The sequence below is a fragment of the Python bivittatus genome, unplaced genomic scaffold (genome assembly GCF_059951505.1).
Source record: "Python bivittatus isolate LINGU-HERP-01145 unplaced genomic scaffold, Pbiv_v1 ctg000020_np1212, whole genome shotgun sequence".
NCBI classification, from domain to species: Eukaryota; Metazoa; Chordata; class Lepidosauria; order Squamata; family Pythonidae; genus Python; species Python bivittatus.
The window spans coordinates 67,675,354-67,698,995 of NW_028277030.1; the positions used below are offsets into that span (position 1 = coordinate 67,675,354).

General features: G+C 39.7%; 1 protein-coding gene across 7 annotated transcripts in view; it reads right to left on the bottom strand.

Annotated features, from left to right (window-relative positions):
• The window catches only part of PTPRK (protein tyrosine phosphatase receptor type K), a 377,364-nt gene extending 353,903 nt beyond the window's left edge, over positions 1-23,461 (bottom strand). For 5 of the 7 annotated variants that reach the window (XM_088140673.1, XM_088140663.1, XM_088140667.1 and 2 more), the window contains exon 1: positions 23,028-23,461. In XM_088140673.1, coding sequence (XP_087996799.1) covers positions 23,028-23,130 — 103 coding nt within the window. In that variant the 5' untranslated portion in view covers positions 23,131-23,461. Of the gene's footprint in view, positions 1-21,735; positions 21,918-23,027 lie in introns of those variants that run through there. The other 2 variants (XM_088140671.1, XM_088140676.1) reach the window with 2 other exon arrangements.
• Between the last annotated feature and the right edge of the window lie 181 nt (positions 23,462-23,642).

Genomic DNA, 23,642 nt, shown 5'->3' on the forward strand with positions numbered 1-23,642 from the left:
ATTCTTAAGTGCCTTTGGCTTTAGAACACAATATTCTAGTTTAAAGCAAACATTTACTGTTTAAATTAAAGGGTGAAGGATCTGGTGGGAGTTCTGTTAGAAGCTGTGAACTGAAAACAGCTCTTCCAAATGCCCTGATATGAAGTCATGCAAATTGGGAGGGGGGAGGATTTATAAGGATGCATATCTATTTGTTTTATTTCAGGTCCTTTAATATGTTTGTAACATTTTTGAGACTTTTTATCACTCCCTTGAGGACTAAAGGTACTCTAAGTAAAATAAGATGACAGAATGGTTACAATGCTAGCTTTGCCACTAATAGCAAATCTGAAAGGAAATGTCAGTAGAGAAAGTTAGGAGACAAAGACCAACGACCAAACCAGCATTTGTCACTTGCAGAATTATAAGGACAAGAACTGAAGCAATTTTTCCTCCATGTTAGCTGAAAACCCAATTCCTTACAAACACTTAAGAAAAGACCTCAAAGGACCATGCTCATTTCTTTTCCTTTTTTTCTTAAAGCCACTGTTATGAACACAACTTCCAAAGGAGAAAAAAGGGTACCGTGCATAAAGATGTGACTCATTTCTTGCCTGGGTATTAGATTCACTCCATGTTGTCATACTAATAGATAGATATAGAGATATAGATATATAGATATATAGATATAGATATACTACAATTAATCTAACCTCAAAGTCTAAGGAGTGATATCCAAGGTATATAGCTTCTACACCCCAGGTACCATGTGGCTGTTCCCAAGGCCCTGGTATGGCCCCAGAGGCCCTATGTCATTGCTTCTACATGTCATCAGAGATTTTAATTGAATCCATTCCCATTACTTTAATTAATATGATTTTTTTTTCCCGACTGCTTTTTGGGGAGTTCAGTCACCAATACACCACTCAAAAAAGCATGTGACTTCTAGTCAAGTTATGCATCTTCATCATATGCTAAAGTTTAGCCTGGCATAACTTAACATTCAAACATTCCATTGATTTTTCAGCCTTTGGAGAAAATAGAATTAATTCCATGCCCCATTAGGCTTCAGAATGGGCAAGCTGGGAATTCCGGAAGTGGTAATTCAATCATATCTGGAGAACTGGTGGATATCATAATGATGGATGTGCATCTTTCATTATAGAATTAGTGCCCTATTAATGCTATGCTATGCTATGCTATGCTATGCTATGCTATGCTATGCTATGCTATGCTATGCTATGCTATGCTATGCTATGCTACGCTACGCTACGCTATTCTATTCTAGGTTTTTACATTGCATTAAACTATGATTTACAAACTACAATTGTTGGACTCACACAATATGCTAACTCAAAACCAAGGAGAGCACACTGTGGCTTCACCAGCCTACAAATAATTATTCTCTCCCATGAAGATGAATCTTAATCTAGAAAATAGCCAAGGTTTTCAAACTTTTCCAGACTACCGAACCTGTCAGTTTAAAAAAAAATTCCCAGAAGCAAACCTCTAGTGATAGAAAATATGCTGTTTTTGAGTGAACTTTTTTGTTTTGGGGTTCTCCCCCCCCCCCTTAGTCTCTTATGGAACTCCATCAGGTTTTTGTGAAGCCCTAGGGTTCCATGGAACACAGTTTGAAAAGCCCCAAGCTAAACAACAGCCACATGATTTAGTAGGCCACAGCTTTAACAATGTATACAAAGCAATATTTTTCTTGTTAAGATCATACTTGAACCACAGAGTCAATTTAAAAAAGACCTTGAGCACTCCACCCTCCTTACATACAGCAATATTAATCATCTAAATGATCTAAAATCAATTATGAATAATTTTCTTCTAAGCAAAATCAACTACGATGATCCAATATTTTGTCAGATGAAACACAGAAATACTTCAATACTTCTTGTTAATGGCATTCAAAACAAAATAATGAATATGCATAAAAGTACTTCCCAAAGGCAAAAGAAATGTGGGAGAGGGGGCTCATAATTCCAAAATGCATGCCAATTTCCTACAGATACATCTGCCTCTAACAGCCTCCAACACTACAAGCCAATGCACAGAGACAGTGGCCCAACCTCCTCAATGCAGGAGTCCCAGAAACACTGCAGTGGGACCAATTAGATCCTTGTGCGAGTGCACAAATGCTGGCATCCATCCATCCAGTGAAGTGCTTCAGCACACTTTGTATGACACAACTAAGCTTTACCAAAAGACTTCCTTAGGACACTATGGGGTGAACTGTGGGCAAGGAACCAAAATGGCTCACATACAGAACAGTGGCTGTTTCCCAAATACATAGCAGGATGACTTTTCCAATTGTTAGATAATGACTCAGTTTGCAACAGACCCAGATTTTAACTTACATAACAGTCATACTTTTTTTTTCCACATATGATTCATTTTTAAAAAATGAAGTTTTATTTTTGCAGAATATGCACATATCTCACTTGAAAATAAACAGAATTGGGAACCAGAAAATCCCTACTTCGTTTTTCTACTACCAGGAATTAATTATGTTTACAAGCTATACCTCCTTAGCTACAGTCCCCTGTGGTCAATCCATTTCAGTTTTATCCCGAAATCAATGTCTGATGGCAAAAGCTAACTGGATCATAGTGATTGTCCAGATCTTTGGTGAAACCGAAAGCCAAATTCCCTGGTCACTGAAGCTTACAAAATCAGCCAGGCTTCTCCACCCTCATGCCCTAAACAATCTGTGGCCTCATTAGTCTGACATAAGAAGCCAAAGTTTCTAACACTCTGGTTAATTTTAGTAAATTAGATGTTTTCATGTTTTATCATATCTGAACTGGGATCCCTGGCTGGTTCCCTTTCTGACAAGTCTGATGGAAACTGTGTCTTGTTCTTGACTTCTGCTACATGGCAGAAACTTCTGTAGTTGGCTGATTCACTCCCAGTAGGATTCATTGAGGTACATGTGCTTCAGTACACCATGCATTCATGGAGTTTTGGAAATTCTGGAATACTATGATATATGAACTCTTCCTATATCTACTATTATCTCTTTCGGAGTGGGCAGATATAGAATATAACAGAATATAAATGTATTGCCCAGGAACATCTAAGCTACACAGCATAATAATATTGCACAATACAATATAATAAAGTTCAAGAATTTGTCTTATTTTCACAGAAATCATCTTTCAGTGCAAAAAATGTGAAATAACTTCACAATATTGTGAACTTTAAAATGTATTGGCAGTGGTCACCTTCTATGCTTCGTGGAAGGTTCTGTTGCAAAAAGCATGTCAATCAAGCACAAATACATATGTCAGAGAGGCACAAGTATCCATAGCAATAAAAAAATGGTAAAAAGACTGCAAATATTAAGTCAGTAATTACTGATACATTATGGAACAGGTATGAGAGATGAGGAGAAACAGTGCAACCCGTTTGCCTCACCGTGCACTGAGACTGCTTGTTCAATAAAGTTTGATTGACCTTCAAGGGGGGAAAAAAAAAAAAGACCAGATAAAGCCAAAGTAAACTAAACTAAACTAACAACCAACACTATCAAGAACGAGTATCTTCTGAAAGACCTGTAACTTTTTAACTGCAAATATGTTAGGGTTTGACATGATATGTTTAAGGAAGAAACAAGCAGACGCGGTCAAATGCCCTTCTAGGATTCTAGCATTTTACAAATTTGCTCACTGTGCAGTTGCTATACATTTGTCTCCTTGCTGCCAACTTATATCCTTTCTAAGTCAGGTTTTTCCTATTCTGCAGGTTATTAATCTCCCTGGAGGTGGACACTTCTGGGAAGCTGCAACAGCTCATCCTTTTTTCTGGTCAATTCTTCTTTTAATCTCCTTTCCCAATGAAAAATTCTGTGAAATTAAATCTCCATGGAGGTTGACGTTTCTGTAGATGTTATAGTTTGTCCACCTTTTCTTTCAGATCAATGTTGACAATTTGCTGAAGCCAATAATCTAATTAATTAATTTTCTTTTTTTTCCCCCCATATTAGCTGCATTTCACTCCTGACAGAGCATTAACTTGTTTTCCAGTTTCCTTCCTGCACTGTTACAGCATAGTTCACAGTAACAATGTCTGGGCTGTACCAAATCAGCCAAAAGTCTGAAATGACTAGTGTGATAGACACAGTGATGGGTGAAAGGCAGGGGAGAGGAGTCTTATGACGTGGAGCATAAACGTCATAATTCCTTGGTAGTACTGACTGAGGCTGAGGGAAGTTATTTAAAACATCTAAATGCACCAGGATGCAAACCCTGCTCTCACAGGATTCCTATATGTATAGTGTTGTGACAGAAACCTAGAGGCTCAATGTTGAAATACAGTCCATGTCATCTTGTGAACCCTTCCCCCAGCTGTTCTGATGTGGCACTATCCACACCAGTTCATCTACTCAGAATTCACTAGGTTTTAAAATTACATGGAGTTGATTGGTTATGTGCCATCAAGTTGGTGTTGACTCTTAGCAACCACATAGATAGATCTTCTCCAAGAATATCTGTCCCTAACCTGGTCTTGCAGACCTTCAAATGGTGTACCCATCATCCCTGTAATTGAGTCTCCCTTGCTGCTGGTTGCCCTTTTCTTCCTTTCCTTCCACCTTTCCCAGCATTAAAGCCTTCCCCAGAGTGTTAGGTCTTTGCATAATTTGTCTGAAGTATGATCATTTGAGCCTGTTCATTTGTGCCTCAGATGAGACCTCTGAGTTGATTTGTTCAATGATCCATTGGTTGGTTTATTTGGCCATCCATAGTATTCTCAGGAGTCTTCTCCAACAACAATGTCCACAAGTGTCAATACTCTTTCTATCCTGCTTCTTCAAAGTTCAACTTTCACTTCCATAGAATACCAAAGGAAACACCATTGCTTGCACTATTATGATCTTTATAGGTATAGATACATCATGGCATCTGAATATATTTTCCAAGGCCTTCAAGGCTAATCTACTAAGTGCTAGCCTACAGAATATTTCTTCACTGCCTGTTCCTTTACTCTTGATAAATGAAATGGTTTTATCACCAAGTAATTAATGGGTACATTGCTGAGTACTTATCTGGCAATTTTCAAATACTTAGCACGTTTTATACCTAAATCAGGGAAGGTAGAAGACATAGGCTCCAAAACATTAGATAATTGTTTATGTACAGCTACATTATAGTTTTAACTAACTAAATCAAGTTTAGGAGCATCAGAGCTAAGAATCTGGGGGGGTGTCCAGATCCAGTCCAAGCCTGCCAATGTTAAAAATTTCCAACAAGTTTTATAACATCAACTAAAACAGCAGGTTCTAAATTAAAGATTTTATTCAGTAAGCCCACCAACCCTCTATAAGATCAGACTCCCAAATCATGATGAAAATGGCAATTATATACCTTTAAAAGGAAAAAAAAATACTATTACAGACAGCATTTGTCCTGCAGAAAAATTCTCTATTATCCTGATAACTTGTTCTGATTACCTTCTCTATACATGAGCATTAATTCAATGCAGTCACATTATTAGCATACATTTTGATTATGTTGAATGTTTATCAACCAAGTTTCTTACAGATGTTCAGCCAGTCTTCAAGTCCTTACTCATTGGACTTTTCCATTATTTACAACTCTCCACTGAGTATCAAATGACCTAACATGTGCCTTAGCCCTCTACCACAGCAGGAATCTCAAATTTCTTCTCTTATTCAGGGGAAAGAGAAGTCCAAAGCTCAATGTCATAGGATTAACTGCTGTTCTAGTTTTGCCCCAATACAAAGAAGGATTCATAAAACAAGGACAATAAATCAAAATCAACTGAAAAGTATTGTTTCACCTGTCTGTGAAAGCTGTACACCCTCCAGCAATCTAAAAAGCTGACCTGGGACATGAACTGATACATATAAAAAAAAAAAAAGAAATCTCTTTTCTTCTCCTACTAAATAAATGCAACTAGCTACCAATTCCTATTCTTAACCCAAGAAGAGTAGACAAAGTATTCAAAAAATGATGGTTCATTCTTCTCTTGAAAAACTTTAAAAAAGGAAAATCCACAGTTCTTTGTAGATTCTTGGTTTAATTTTGGATCTTGGATTTTTTTAATTTGTTCAACTCAAATGTACAATTTCATAATTCAAACCTATTGCTCCTCACATTATTCCCAGAGGACATGCTGAATTTACATTTCAATTCATCTTTCTGACATCTACTATGTATCTTTGCAAAGTCATCTCATTTCCTTCAAACATTTTCATCTGCTTTTAACAAAACCACAACAAACCCAAACCCAGTTTGTACATTCTTCTTCCTATGCTTTGCTCCCCATTTCATTCACCTATATTACAAAAATGAGTTTAGCACAATTGGACAACACACAATTGGTGATGGCAATTCAGAATTTCAAAATACAGGAAGCCCCCCCCTTTCTTAGAATGAGAACAGGTAACGAGCATGCATTGCACTGGTGGCCTGTGGCTGTTTGCACCTGGCTTTGGCTTTAGTGCATCATGTACAATCATATGCAGTGATCACTTCTACTTTCCTGATTATCTCCATGACTGCCCTGCTGGTGCTGCTAATGAAAGCCAGGCTGATCATTTTGAAAAAATATATCAGCTTTTTAAGCATACTATATACTGACTTATTGAAATTCAGTTGGACGAAGAACTGTGAACCTCTCCCAGATGTGTCTATAAGATGATTAGGTTCAGCACCAACATAGTTTAAGGGGTGGGAGTGATGTTGATCTTCTCTCATAAAAAAGAAATCAATCTCTCCAATAAGATACAATATCAACAGATCCTTGTTTCTAATGCTAATATCTGATACAGTCTAGGAAATCCAATTATTGTTGTGCATCATTTACCCTATAGAGTACCAGTTTTTTTAAGGTGATCTAGAAAAACCTAAGGAGGGTCAAGGTCTTTAGCATTCATAATTAGGCCACCTTCTCTGGAAAGACTTAGAATTACAAAAATATCATGATAGTCTTGGACTCCTGTCAAATTATAGTGGGCTAACCACAGTGATACAGCAGCTATGTTCTTCTTAGTTGTGCCTCCAGATTAATAATTACTGAAGAGGAGAAAAAATCATATAAACATCTTCTAGAATTCAGAAACTAGGAACGTCTCTTGCAACTTTAGCCAAGATTCTGAATAGTGCTTGGAATGAAGGAATGAACAAGGGCTTGAGTCAGAAACTGAAGACAAATGAAACAGATGGGCGTAAAAACTCAGGTAGAAGTGGCAAATATTTCACTGAAAATACAACCAAGACAGTTCAGTGGGAGACTTACTAATACAGATTCGTGTTATTTGAATATTCCATTTTATTAAAAAATGACAGTCTAATGAAGTTCCAAGATTCAGAACAGGTCAGACCTCTGGGGGGGAAAAACCCCACTACAATAATAAATACATTTAAATACACAGTAACTACCAACATAAGCCCTGGAGTACAAAATAAGAATATAGCAAATTCCTATCACATACTTTCTTCTACTGTGAATTATCTTCTAGTTCAGTCATTTACAACAAAGTTGGTGCTGGGGAAAAAGTCCTGAAAGGAAAAGAATAAGATGTACCTTCTTGGCTGTAAATTCCAGATGGTGGCCAAAATGCATTTTTTTAAAAATAATGAACATATACCATGCACTGTCATTTACCACATGGTCATTTCCAGGCAAGTGCAATGACCAAAGGAATGCTCACTGGGCCTTTTATCATTATCTGACAGGAATATATACTACGTAGCCAGATTATAGCATGGTATGAAACACAAGAGACAAATGTTTTCCTTGGGTGATTCATTGTCAAAGTTAGTCAGAACTTGAAACAGGAGAATTATGCTCCGAGTTCTGGTGCCACTTGAAGGAAACCAATCAGCCATTCTCTTTGATTCAGCTTGCAGGTAGTCCTCATTTAGTGACTATCTCAGACAGTGACCATTTGCAATTATAATGGTGATCAAAAAGTAACTTTGTGACCAATGCCCACATTTACGACCTTTGCAGTCTCTGTAACATGTTTACCATTAACAGTCAGTTAGTACATGTCCTGTGCCTGAACCATTCTCCCCCCCCCTCCCCCCGGCCCCTTATAGGGTGGATAGATTGCCTAAACAAGCTATCTCTTCCTGAGCTGTTTTTCTCTGCAGTGCAGCTCTTCCCAGCTCTAGGACAATTGATTAGAACCCTCCAGCTGCTGGCAGCTGAAATTGACAAGACCCTAATCAGTTTCACCCTAAAGGCTTTTCTTTGCCTCCTAAGCAGCTCACTAGGCAAACAGCAGGGACTGGTGCATCCCTTTGATGTGTGTTCTCAGTTGTGTGCCTGCTTACTCTCTTGTAATCCCTTCCTCTCCAATGAATGTAAATACAATCAATTGTCTTCTTGCTAATTATCCCACAGCTGTGGTGAGCATTCCAAAGGGTGGGGGAGTGGGGAAAAAGGGCCATAAGATTTGCCCTTTTACCCAGCTTCCTCATGAGTTGAATTCCAGAAACCTTCCCCACTGTTTGGGCCCACCTGGCTGTTTGGAGTCTATCCTTCTGATGCTGTAAAGCAAAGGAAAGCTGGAGTAAAATCGTAAACACAGTCACACTGATGTAATTTTTCACTTAGTGTCCACTTCACTTAACAACCAAGTTGCTGGTACCGATTGAGGTTACTAAATGAAGATTACCTGTAATTACAAATGCTTTCAGATTAGGCCTTGCCAATATGAACTTTAGTCCTACTTTCATCATCCTGAAGCTCTCCAGATTATAACTTGGATTATAACTGCCCCATAATTCTAAATCATGATAGCTGGTAATTCTGGGAGATATAAGCCTAGCATACCTAAATGGTACCAGATTGGGAAAGATAGGGCTAGCTTATTGCCTTCCTGCAATTGGCTTTAAACCTGCCAATGTATCTCCCCTACCAGATCACTTTAGTTCTCCCACTCCATGTTGCTTTTGAACTAACTCAAAAATTAGATCGACGTGTGGAATGTCCATCAATACCAGCTCCTAATCGAAGCATGTCCCAGTATGAACCTGACTAATTGCCTCTGGCTCAGAACTGATTCTGTTGTACTGTTTCCGGCCCAGTGCTAATTTTGCTGTAGCTAAATTTAGAGGTGTACAAAGATTTTGAGGTCAAAACATTCCAGCCTCATAATATCCTATTCCAACTTTATAATAGCTGGTCTGGCCTCAGAACAGAAGTGTGCTGATTATGGTCTGTTCTTAGAATGGCCAATTCCAAGATTGGACTGCTTCCAGAATACTCAGAACCAGATGTTCTATCAACATATCTCAATGTTTCAACCACAAAGTGTTTCCCACAACTCTAGTTAAATTATTGATTTAGCCATTCAAGTTACCAATAAATTAAAAACAACCCCTTATATTTGATTAATTAGATCAAGTTTGGTTTACTGTGCTAATCTAACTTGAAGGCTTCTTTTCTTAGTATCCATAGGCAGTCCAAATCTTTTCTTGTTGAGGTTTCTTAATGATAACTATACCTCCCATTTGCTCCAGGGGCCAGGCAAGAAGATTGTGGTATCTCTCTTGGCTTATCATCACATCAAAGAAACTTCCATACTACAACCACTTACGATCTACTGGTACTCATCATAGGGCCCTACAAGCCTAATCAGAGCCCCATTTGAACCCTTGTGTGAGTTAGCCTTAGTCTTGACATAAAAAGTATCACTACTGATAGTTATAACTTTGGCCACATGGGTATCAGCAACAGATGTCTCTGCCAAGAAAGAGTTATGTATTATCAGCCAGACTATCCCTCTGCACCTTCAGCTGAGCTGCTGCTGCTGCTGTTGCTGCTATTAAACTGAATTTGGTTTTTCATGAGGGCCAGGAAGTAATCCTCTCCTTCTCTGACCTCAGTCTCAAGACCCAAATCTATCTGAACAGAATAGAGGAATTCAGAGCCACAAGACAGCCTCTTAGCTTCCCTACACCACCACCATCTGGGCTACAAAGCTTCACCAACCATAATCTTCTGGTGGATCAAGAACTGCATCAAATGACCCTACAAGACTGAAAGGAAGTTTGCTTCTCAAGAAATTGTGGCCTATTCTAAAAGAAGAACAGCCATCTCAGCCCCACCCAATACTAATGTTCCCTGGGAGATGTATGTAGGGCTGCTACATGACAGTATTAGATTAATTCCAAATCCTTAATTGAAGCCTCCTTCAGGAGAATGTTTTGGAAAATAGTCTCTAGATGTTAACTAATAGTGGCTATACTGCAATAGCAAACTATAAATCTAGACTTTTAAAGCAGTGTGTTTATGTTCACAGCCTGTTTGCTCAACTTCTCCTTATATGTGAGCAAAAAACAATCCCTGAAGCTATATTTGAACATAGTTTTACATTACATCTGAATTGTTCCCAATAAGCTAGAATACATAAGCTTGCTTGATTTAAGGCCTGCTTCCAATTGTGCATTATTTAGGAACAATTATCCTTCAACCTAAGATTCATATACAACAAGAAGCTTTGTTAAATTGAGGCTTCCTTGTTTATTTATCTTTTTATGTGGATTTATTAATCCAGGCGATATTCAGAATCCCATGGATGTGATACACATATGAAAAATCCATGAAATGGAAAGGACTGCATTCCATCTTCTCACCTGAATTTTCAACCAATAAAACAGTAAGTGCCTGATAAGATCTCAAAACATTTTGCAAAGATTTTATGGTAAAAAAAGCAGATCCAGGTATTATTTTGTCAAACTTTATCGTACTAATTTATCACAGAGAGGCTATTGATGAGGCAAACCCATGAATTAGAGGCCAATTATGAAATCCACACCAGCCCTCTGATAAAGTTTCAAAAGCAAAGCAGAATACATTCTTCTGGAAGAAATGACTAAACATTTACCAACTTCTTCCTTGCATTAGTGTATCCTCCAGGGACTCTCTAGTGCATAAGCTAATTAAACACAAGCAGTTCTGTAGTACTTTCTTGAATTCTTGATTGCTTCCAGGCTCTGCTGCCTCGAGGGCTGAAGCCAACATCCTTCACACTTAAGACTACTTCACAAACTTCATAGAGCCCATTAATTTATTTTACATACGGTACACACATTAGCTTCAATTTATTTTCAAGAGCTCTTTCGGTCTCAGATAAACAATTACGGTATTGCTGAGTGCACTCCATGAAACAATCTTTTTAGAACATGAAGCTAACACATTTGATGGCTGCTTCCCTGATCCAACAGTCAAGGAGATGTTTATGGTTAGCATCTGGACACTATTAACTTGTAGAGAACAACTATCCTTTTACCTTATAGTATAGCCAAGGTCTTTATAATTATATATGGAATTTCTCCAACTCTTACAGATAGCCTTTAAACCTCAGGCAGAGTGTTTTAAGTACACTGTCAATTTAAGAATCAGGACTAACCTCTCCTTCCCAACCCAAATATGTCCAAAGAACATCTGTGTTCTTTCATTGTCATGATGATCTTGGCCAAACTAAACTTAGATCACTCAAGCTCAACTTCTTAATCCATAGTTGTCAGAATCAGGCAACAAACTGGCCACCTCATTCAGGGTTTAACTCAAGATACCTTGAGAAGAAGTGGGAAACTGACCCTGCGCTGAGACTCCTGAAGTAAAACGAGCAGTGACAATTCCTTCTGAAAGAAGACTTGTGTGCTCTTGTGGGAACTGGAAAACCAGGTATCATGTATCTGGCTGAAGGATGAATGTGCCACAGTATAACTGTTCTGTGACCAAACCCTGTTTGAAATCTCTGAAAATAGGTAAAGGAGGGCTGATCACATTCCTTATCCAAAGTTGCTTCCTTCAAAGGAAATGGAGAAAATATTCATGCCATACGTAGCAAGCAACAATTTTCACCCTGAAGACATACTCAAAAAAAAGGGGGCGGCATCCAATATTACATATGCTATTACATCCTTATGTATAATATCAAATACGCATAATATCAGACATTTCTACTAGTCAGCCAGTGTGTTTTAGGTGTACACTTAAAAAAAAAATCTGCAATGATCATATAAAAATGCAATATATGAAGGGGTCCTGATTTTGTTATTCCTAACATTATCACAAGTAATGGTTTGTTTAATGTATTTATTTACTCTTGCATGTAATGTTTTTTTTTAAAGGTTTACATTCTGCTTTTTTCTCTAAGGAAGTCAAGACAATATACATGATGGTTCTTCCCTTCCCAATTATTTTTCCTGTTTTGTTTCCCCACATTCCTATGAAGGAACGTAAAAATGCCCCATACTACCTCTTTCTTCTACCACTGGCATACTCTAATAATTTTTTTTCCTCAAAAATCTGCAAGCACACTTCAAGGTGCATGTTTCTTAACAAGGCTAGCTATATCTCATTTAAGAAAAAAGTCACATTGCTGAACAAATATACTTCAGTGGCTGTTTCCATAGCAAAATTTATGGCTGAGTCACAACTTTGTCTTAGCTCTAACAGTTTGTTTATTGCTGCAAAAATGCTTATTTCACAATAACAAACACAAATGAAGTGCAACTCAAGCTATGTACATGGTTTGACATGGGCCAAAAGACGTGTATCAGGCACGTAAGGCCAACCCTTGATTTATCAAACCAGATGTATACCAACCTTTGTCGAGGGAGGTATTCAGGTAGTGGAAAAGCTAGTTTCCGGTGATCTGTACCTGGACCAAAGCATGCAGATGAAGTCTCCAGGACAGAAGTATTTGAGGGGAGGGAGGGGGATAGGAAAAAACTAAAGACAGCAGTGGCAGCAAACAGATAGTAGAGAAAGGAAAGCCCTGGGAAGTTTGGGGGTGGGTAGACCAGTTGTACAACTACCACCAACTATGACCTTAGCTTCAAATGTGGACTACAAAACTCCCTCCTCCTTCAGTGTGCCAGGCCTCCTTTCTCTTAGTTTCTTCCCCTTAGTAGCCACCACTCCCTATGTCTGTGGATTTAAGTGCAGCATTAGAGGAGGTCAGGAAAGCGAGCTGCCGGAAAGACCAATGAACAGGTTGCCAAACAGGTCCTGCAGAGGAAGAGGGGGGAAAGGGCAAGGTGCACCAACCTTTCCCTATTAGCCTTGTAAGACCCCTCTAGGTTGCGTCTTGGCCAAAACCAAGAACCACCAAGAGTCCAGGCTTCAGCTGTGCTGAGCAGCAGTCTGCCTGGAAGAGTTCCGCAAAACTCCCAAGTTGCAATTTTTTTGTTTTGCTTGGGAAACAAAATGCATTTTCTGTTTCATACACAATCCTGCCTTTGATCTTCAATTTAGACTCTAATCATATTTATTCATTTATTAGATTTATATGGCTGTCCATCTTGTGGCACACAACTCTGGGAGGCTAACAATAATAAAAATGGAAGCAAAAAAACCAATACAAAAAAATTAGGCTAACATGGTAACCACCATTGCCTCAATGAAAAAGCACAGCATAAGACAATAAGCAATATTTAATGGCAAGCATACCCATTCAGATAAAATATACCAATGGTGTAGCAAATAGTTTTAGTAAATGCTTATCCAATGCAAACTAAGTAATTCAACATTGAGAAGATATTAACGGTTTGCACACAAAGTCTCCTGAGAAATAGTTTTACAATTCCGGTAAGAATCTGTGAGAAGAGTAAGCCATCATTTTGGACTGGTAAATGCAACAAAAAGGTTAAGAAAGTATCATGGATATTCTAATGGCTGTCATGGATAGAGGCTTATCTACTCATAAAAGGGTAACACAGAACATTCATTTATTAGAAGACTAACATGAAATGAACCTCTCTATACCATCCCCACTTACTGCTGCCTTTTTTTCTAAGCAGGTTGGCAGCTTTTCAACGTTTTTTTAATTCTCTAAAAATGTCTTTGGAGCCCAGAGATATTATTAGAAATAAAAATCATGCTGGAGGCTGATTCCTCTTTCCCTGTAGTGTACCAATTTCAAGGGCTGTGTGATGCTTCAGATCCAGTTTCAAAAAGGTACATCACAGTGCAGCAGCTGTCAGTGACTCATTAAGAAAGCTGCAGCTTATTCTAGAATAGCACAGCAACTGTTTAGAAGAGCTTTCTACTGTAGCTGCACACTCCTGGAAACAGATGCAGCTGTTTTAATGAGTTGCCAATAAATGCTACATCCATACCCCAAAGCAAATTTCTGGAATCAAACCACTTCCAGTCCTATCAGCTTCCTATTTAATAAAGGTAAAAACTCCCTAGTGTTGAGCTTGAATCCTTGGTAACTACATGTAATTTTCTTGGCAACAGCTTCCCAGTCAGCATAGTCTATAGCCCTGAGATTTCCTCATAGTCTCCAATTCAAGTTCCAACCAGGTATAACCTTGCTATATGCTTGTCACTACAACAGATGTCTCTGTAGGGCATTATAGTATTCAACAGGTGGGCATATGACTAGTTTTGCTTCATGTCAGATCCAGACTATTTGGGGTACCAACTTTAAAATTCCAAATGATTGTATTTGATAGCTAGTTTAATTATGATATTGGTGACATTGAACGTAAAGCAGTTCCTGTGAAATTAAAGAGTTATGCTAAGAATATTTAAGATGACATAGGTAAAATGTATTAATATATCTGCAACCCAGGGAATCTCAACCTTTTTGTGCCATGGACCTCTTTGAGAGTCTGGTGAAACTTACAAACCCCTTCTCAGAAAAATGTATTTAAATGCATAAAATAAAGTAGTGGAAAAAACAGTATATATTTTTTTCTATCCAAGTTCACAAACCCCCTGAAATCTTAACCCCAGGTTAAGAATCCCTGTTGCAGCCCTCCCACTTACACATATTTTCATGTAACATTGGGCTGAAGGGAGAGTCATTGTGATGTAGTGGCTAAGGTACTGGACTATAAGTGCATAAACCTGGAAAAAGTCATGGCTGCTTTAATTATTCAAAAAAGAAATACTCTATACATACATTCCAAAGCACCCTTCTTTTAAAGGGTTTGCACAGCCTTACAAAAGAATGTAAAGATGATTAACTCTGTTCTACCATTTGTAGCAAGCTATATGATTTTATATATGATATCAGAATATGAAACATAGTAATGTATACCTACATTTTTGATTAGCCTTCGAAGAAATCTTTATAATGAAACAAAGAAATAATATAAAAATGGCATCTGAAGGTACAAAGAGGTTCAAAATAAGAATGGAGTAAATCAAGGATGAATATTGTCCCCATAACCTAGAATCAAAATTGGAAGTCAAAATACAAACAGTCTGAGATATGTAGATAACACCACTTTGTTAGGTGAAAACAAATGAGTCTTGGAAGAACTAATTATGAAAGTAACAAGGGAAAAGGAAAGATCTGGCTAATTGAGAAATATTAAGGAAACAAAGATAATGTCAAACAGCAAGCTTAGTGAACTTACAGTTGATGGCAAAGAAGTGAAGGTAGCAGATAATTTTCTTTTCTTCAGGTCAAGAATAAAGATAGGCAATGTACTGGAGACATAAAGTGATTAATTCTAGGGAGGAAGGCAGTGACAAATTTAGACAAAATCATAAATGATATTTCTATGACAACAAAGATAAGAATAGTTAATGCAATGTTTTTTTTCCAGTAATAATTTATAGCTTTGAAAGGTGGACACTGAGAAAAAGCAGGAGAAATAAGATAAGATGCTTCTGAATTATGGATTTGTAGACAGTTATTAAGAGTCCCTTGAACTGCAAGAAGAGGTAATCAGTCCATCCTGGACTGAATTAAAAAAAAAAAAAAACAGCTATCCCTCTGAAGCACTGAACACCAAGCAGAAACTCACACTTCGGACATGTGATGGACTTTATTGGCAAGGCTGAGGGAAGCAGAAGTAGGGAAAGACAATAGATTATGTAGATGGATAGGAACAAAGTAAAGCCAGTTTGGTGTAGTAAGTAAGGCACCAGGCTAGAAACTGGGAGATTTTGAGTTCTAGTCCCATCTTAGACATGAAGCCACCTAGGTAACTTTGGGCCAGTCATTCTCTCTCAGCCCTAAGAAGAAGACAATGGCAAATCACTTCTGAAAATCTTGCCAAGAAAACTGTAGGGACTGATTCAGACAGTCACCAGGAATCAAGACTGACTTGAGGGGAGGGGAGGGGAGGGGAGGGGAGGGGAGGGGAGGGGAGGGGAGGGGAGGGGAGGGAGGGAGGGAGGGAGGGAAGGAAGGAAGGAAGGAAGGAAGGAAGGAAGGAAGGAAGGAAGGAAGGAAGGAAGGAAGGAAGGAAGGAAGGAAGGAAAGATTACCGGAATATGCAAGGAAGACCTGTAAGTTACCAAAGACAGATCAAGATGCTGAATATTTGCACATATAATCAAAAGGAGTTGCATTCAACTCAAAGACACCTAGTTACCTTCTTTGAATATTATTTTTTTGGCATCTGCTCAGTTTTCATTCATATTATTTTAGTAATTTCTACTCCACTGTTCAAATAAACTCAAAGAAATAATAGAAAAAATAACACAGTACACAAAATAAAACAAAAATGTCAATAAAATCAAATATAGAAACTATATTTACTGTTTATGAGCAAAGATCTTAAGCTTTCTGGCTTGACAAGGTTGGAGAAGCAGAAAGGGAAAGACTACATTGGATGTAGGGGATCAAAAAGATTAGTGGAATGTTCTTGGAAGAGGTACAGATTATTACTGGAAAGAGGTCAAGTTGGAGGGCATTTGTCTATAGGGTCATCAGATGTCAAAGTATGACTCAGTGGCACCATACTAATGATTCTTCAAGTAACACAACTTTAACTAGTTAAGCACAGGAGGCCAAGCACTTCTTTCAGTAAGCAAAAAATATAAAATGGCATTCTATTTTATTTGGCTGCTATTAAATGCTTGACAGGTTAACTCCTTCAGTGAGACTATGTAGTTTGCTTGCTTTTGAAGTACAGGTAGTCCTCATTCAACAACCACTCATTCAGCAACCATCAAAAGTAATGTGGCACTAAATAAGAGGGACTTACAACTGGTCCTTGTAGTTGCGGCCATCTGTGTCCCCATGGTCACGTGATTGTGATTCAGGCACTTGGCAACCAGCTTGCAATTACAATTACAACATTGCAATATCCACAGTCACGTGATCACCATTTGTGACCTTCACTGCTGGCTTCCAACAAGCAAAGTCAGCGGAGAAGCCAGCAGGGGGTCACAAATGACAATCACGTGAATGTAGGATGCTGCGACCATGTGGGATTCACCTAATGACAGCAACTGTGACTTGTGGAACTACTGCCATAAGTCAGCATGGTCATACGATGTGTCGCTTAGCGACAGAGTTCCTGGTCCCAATTACCATCAGGTAGTCCTTGTTTGGTAACTGCCTTGGATAGTTGTTGTTGTTCAGTCGTTAAGTCGTGTCCGACTCTTCGTGACCCCATGAACCATATTGCGCCAGGCCTTCCTGTCCTTCACTGCCTCCCTGAGTTTGCTCAGTTTCATGGTCATTGCTTCAGTGATGCTATCTAACCATCTCATCCTCTGCCGTCCTCTTCTCCTTTTGCCTTCAATCTTTCCCAGCATCAGGGTCTTTTCCAAAGACTGACAGTAATAAAGGTTGTAAAAAATAATCTTCTGACCAATGTGCACACTTACACCCAAATTCCTGAGCCTGGCAACAACACATGCCGGAGTGAGAGTAACGCTGGTATAACTGCACAAGAGAACTTTATCTAAATGAGATGGCAGCAACCAGCTATCTTCATGTCTTTCCCTCAGTCACATGATTCGCTTAGCGACCATGTCACTTAATGACCATTTCATTGGAATCAACTGCAGTGGCTAAATGAGGACTACCTTTAGCATGTTATGTGAACCCAATCACTATGTTTTGTAAACAGTTGTCTATGGTTTATAACACATGTACTGTAGCTTATTCAATGCAAACCATGGTTTAACATGAAGTGTGAATCAAATTATATATAAAGAGAGAGCATGTGCACTATAGTCCATCATTTATCTGCAACCAATTCATATGGTCCATTTTGATTGGTTTAGATAAATCCTATGGGTCACATGACTTGCCTAGTTTCTCCTTTACTCCCCAAAGGATCATGTCTTATTCCATAAGCTTCCTTCTATTATATTACTCAGGAGCCAAGCTGTTGTGTTCATAAAGAACACAAGTGGGTTTGTAATCAACTGAGATAGTTAATGAGCATATCTGCAGTTATCATATTGCCAATTGCATGAAATGGACCTGATATCAGATACAAGGCTGAAAAAAAGAGAATTAAAAGGGTGATGACGCAGCGATAAGATCAAGTTCATCACCTGTGCTACCACTATCAAGTGTTAGAATCTTTCATCATTTAAAGAAGCACCATTTGAGTAGACTAGTTAGACTGACCAGTGCCTAAATCAGTTGGCAGAAACTTACCTTTTTTTAAGAAGAGCAATCATATTTCAATTTTTAAAATTTTATTTGTTTAGAAAATCTTGTACCAGAACTTGCCAAACTAGATCATATTGTTTCTACTTAAACTCACTTTCCCCAAGAAAATTATATTTGTTTCACATTCATTTGTTAAGTCTACTATTCCTATTTGTGTCTGGCTGAGTTTCAAATTAATTAAATAAAACCTACATCACTGTTAAGAGATTGGCATTGGAGTAAGTTCTTTCACAAGTGATAAGAAGTAAGATTTTTAAGGGAACTATTTTACAGGTTTTCTGCTATCTTGATCAATTTCATTAAAATGTAGTATTAAATTGTGCCTTTCCAATAAAAAGTATAGACGGATTTTCTTAATTTTGACAAAGCTATGATCTGGACATTTAAAGACTTTGTATAATTATTCCCTCCACTGTCTCCACTTTGAAATATTCTAAGAACCCACTCTGGGGAGACTATTTCTCTGTGAAATGGTTTGACAAAATGTAATAAAAGTGAGATACTTGTCCTGAAAGAGCAGCAATTATCATTTATTTTCACCCACTGAAAAAAGAGCAACTCATGCCTTCTCCAATTCCCATAGTGCTTTGGATCATACATATATAGATCATATAGGATAGATCTAACATACAATCATGAATGTAAAATCCACCCATACAATGTATTCTAGAACTAGGACACACCATTAACAATGAAACAAAAAGAGGGAGGGAGGGAGAGAGAGAAAGAGAAAACAATAGCATAAAGTGAGAACCCTATTTTTCCCAAACCATGAATAACTCATAAAACAACTCATTTTACCTATATTATCCTCAAGACAGAATATTATATACCAAAAGGTAAAATAGAGTATTTTGTGTACCCAAAATAACTCCCAAGACAAAAAGATTATGGAGACAACCTTCCCAAAATGGTCATTGGATGTTAAATTATAGTTAACAAAAGGATAACGCAGGATAATGAACAGCTGGAATTTTGAAGAGCACTCTGACATGGAATTCCTACCTATTAATCGATCCTAACTATCTTTTTGCTGTACATGGAAGGTTGGGTGAATAATGTATATGAAAAAGTCATGTTCCGGTGTTTTCCCTTTTTGCAGTTTTCCTCTCTCCTCTTAGAAGCGTCCCTGTTCTGGGCTATTCCCCTTACCTAGTACCATTTCATCTTGCCCTATTTCTAATTTCTTCTGTAAACTCACCCTAAACATCATCACTAGAGAGAAACTGAAGACAGGAGAAAAGCACTTGGAAAAGGGCCAGTTTCACAGAACCTTGTGAACTATATTTAGGGCTGGAACCAATACAGAATCCTACACAGTCTAATTTAAAAAGCAGCACCATGTTTTTATGCTACTTCTGAATGCTGCTTCTATGCCAACAAATGATTCAAGAATTAAACTAAAGACTATAATACAATTTCAATTAATGTGCTCACATCATTGAGCTACTGAAGTCATTGCTGACATTATTTAAAATGTTAATTAAATGATGATCAAGACAGTCAACATTTACACTGAATCTGATAATTTTAAACACAGAGTTCTAGACAAGAATTACAATGAACTTCATATAATCAGATGAAGGGAGATACAGACCCCAGTCATGATGTAAAAGCTTTATGACAAATGTATGATACTCGCATTTGCATAAACATATACAACACTGGTAAATTTATACATTGCTGTTCCATCCAAAACAGTATTCAAGGTAACTATTGATAAAATAACAAAGTTGGAATAAAAAAATGTTAAGCTATCTTATTGTCTTTTGTCCCATATTTATTACAGAAAGAAGTGCTTCCCTGAATTAATTTGCAGCACTCTAATGTGTGTCTTTGTTGCACACATTAGAACCTTTTTTTAATAACACGTAGAACAAAGTTGAAGAGAATTCACTGTACAAAATTACAGACAGTTGCTGCAGGCCACATTATGCAGATATTCTAAACTCAAGAACAAACTAATCTTATGCTGCTACAATTTGTGGCAACTCTCAAAATTGTACTCTTTTTCTTCAAACTTAAAAGTCTGTATTAATAAATGTCCAACTGACAGCATTTCAATTTGATTGCCAGATATCTGAAGTCAAGGGCAGACTGTGTTTAATACTGAGAGTCAAGCACACCAGAAAACCCTTCCAATTTATTCCAGTAATCTATTCTAAAAAGAATAGGACAATTCAGAGACTGCTGGAGTTCATTCGATTCCTGTACTATTGCAGGTGGTCTGTGAATCACCCTCTAAGAATCCCTTCATCTGTGTGTGTCTGTTTTCCTCATGTCACCACACCTAATAAAATTCCAGGATACTGATGTAACCTTTGGTCATTTATTCTACCTTCTAAGCTACAAAGAATAGAGTACTTGTAGAATAAGCAGTTGTCATAACTTTCCTTGGGGAAAGAGTAGGTGAGAAACAAGACCTGAAAGATGAAGAGCAGCACCAGAATCTGAAAATAAAAGCTACAAAGACAGACCACAGATTTAACCGCTTCAGCATTAAAATGGATATAACTAAAAAATAAAATTTAGATCGCCTGATTGAAATGATAGATTAAAAACCCAAGATGATTTAGCATAGCCAGTACTGTACACAAACCATGTAACTTACAGGCAAATGCACACAACTACTGGCACTAAAAAAAGAAAAGTTTTGCTTTTTTAAAAAAAAATCAGAATGTTCTGAGAATATAGACAAAACATGAATGTTTATGTTTGTTATAAATATAATAGCTTATAATATTTTTCAGTCTCAGCAATTGGGGCAATTCTATACCTATCAGTTTTCAAACTTTGTATCAATGTGTAAGTCTTGCCAAATTTGGAAGGGAGGGAGAAAGTTTATTTCAGAATTTAATTTATCAACGTTGCTTATGTTTATTGGATGAAAGGGCTTCTTTACAACATAATTATATACACTCAACTGGACTTCAGTGGCAGTAAGAATCCTGCCATCTCAAAGTTTCTATCCCACTACAGAAAAGACTGCACACAGTTTACCTGGATTAAGAGAGCCTGTTCCTCTGACCTTATATACAAAACACAATAAGCAGGGCCAGCGATCCAAAACTCTCACTAGGTTCTAAAATTAATCTAAATTGGGAAGGAAGCCTGCGAAAGTGTCATTTCGTGAGTTTGCAGGCTGCTGCCAACTGAATGGCTGCTTTTCCTTGCAAACAAAAGGAAATGGTTACATCTGGGATGTATACCCGCGTCCCTTGAACTGGGCAAGCAGGTTTGTTGGGACTTTCAGCATTTCGCTCTGTAGCTGTCAACTTGCATTCCTCTCCCCCACCCCAAAACCTTCAGATGACTTTCTCCCTGGCGCTCGATCACGGCTTCTCCAGAAACAAAGGCGAGGCTGAAAGGCGCTCGCTCACCAGAACACATGCCAAGTTCCTAACGTCTGCGCAGGGGAGCCCGCGCGTCCAAAGCCATTCCACCCGCGTGAAGTCGCTGGCGCCGAGATCAGCCCCTTGGGCCAAAAGTTAGCCCAGCAGTAAAGTCAACAGAAGAAAAGAGGAATCGGCCCGTCGCTGTTGGGTGCAGCCTGTTTGCTTTAGAAAAGCCTGATAACCGCGTCGAAGTATTAACTATTTCACGGCTGCTCTCGACTCCCCTGAAAGGGAAAGAGGCTGCTGAAATGACCGGGGGAGGGAAAGGTAAACCCGAGACGGTGACCTGCGGCGCTATCCTCCCTTCAAAGCTCCGGTTATACGAAGTGAAGCCAAACGGAGCGCAACAGAATTTTTCCTCCTCGGCTTCTTTCCAGCTTAGATACAAAGAAGTTAGCGAAAGCTTCCGGGGAAACTTAAGATCCCTTTTAAGGTGCCTCGCTTTCTGCCGCGATCATGCAGAGATCAGCCCGGCCCCCAAATGCACCCCCGTCTCTACTAACAAAGCAAAGGAGACATTCCACAATGTAACGAGCCAAGGCTATGTAAACAGGATCTGGGCAACTGACCAGGCGAGAGGTCGAGGATTGGCGTGAGAAGCTGAAAATGTGCAGCTCTGGAAGTCTGGCGGATTCCTGCACCAAGCAGCGGGTTCGACTCGATGGTCTAAAGGGCCCCTTCAAACTCTATGGTTCCCCCCTCCCCCCCCCCCCCCCACGTTCCAAGATGCAAAACTCAAGTGATTTTACACAAAGAGCCCCTACCCGCGGTCGCCACTGCCAGCCGGGGGGAGGGCGATTTCCCGGCTTCGAGGAAAGGGCGAGCGAAAGGACAACGCTTTCGAGCGGTCCCCTTCTCGTTCCCGAACGCGTCAAGGTTCCGAAGGTGGGATTCTGAAAGGAAGGCACCGCCGCGTTCCGCTTCCTCCAACCTCCGGAGCAATTGAGAGCGAGAAACTCGAACGAACGGCTAGCCTTCTTTGGGGAAAGGGGTCTCAGCACCGCAATCAGGAGGCTGCTGGGCACCCTCCTTTCAGAATCTCGGGAATGTGGCGGAATCACCCGGGAAAGAAGCCTACTTCTCCATGGGACCCTTCCTCAGTACAACCTCCACCGCCTCCCCCCCCCCGCTCCGACTGGAGGGAGCTCTTCGAACCCCAAAGGTCCCCCGGGTACCCATCAAGCCGGAGCGGGAGAAGCCGAGAGAGGCGGAGGAGGAAGGAGGTGGTCCCCTTTCCCCCTAGAAACGGGACGCCTTGCCATGGAGCAAGTCCTTACCTGCCGAGAACTGGCCGCGAGCTGCTCCCAGAAAGGCAGCCGAGGGCGCGACGAAGGAGACGATCGCCGCCAGTAAGCCGACGGCTCCAGCCTCCGGGGCCATAGCGAGTTTGGATAACTTTACCAGGAGTCTTTGCTCAGGCGCTCTCTGCCCAACGCCGCGAGGAAACCTGTCGCCTCCCCGGAGCCTCCTGTTGCCTGGATGGAAAGGAGAGAAAGAAGTGGGGAGGCAACAGTTTTTCCTTCTTCGCTGGCTGTGCGGCGGTGCTCTTCCCTGCCCCCTCCGGGCGCAAGCTCAAGCCCGGCGCTCCGTATTATGCGATCGCGGCTGCTCTTACTCCATCGGAGTTACTTTGCTCAGCGGCGAAAGGAGGAGCTGAGCGCCAGCGCGCGTCCGTCCCTCCGTTTCTTAGCGCCTCGGCCACGGGAATGAGGGACTCATTTCGGCCGGGAGCCCATAGCCCGTTAGAGCGGACCCGCCAGCGCCTCCTGCCGCCCGCTCACGGGAAGGCAGTCCGGCAGAGCTCCCTCCAGGCAGCTCCGGCTGCGCGGGAGCGTTACGATTCAAGCCCCGGCCCCTGCCGTGGCTGCGCTTTGCTTGGGTCGGACGGAAGG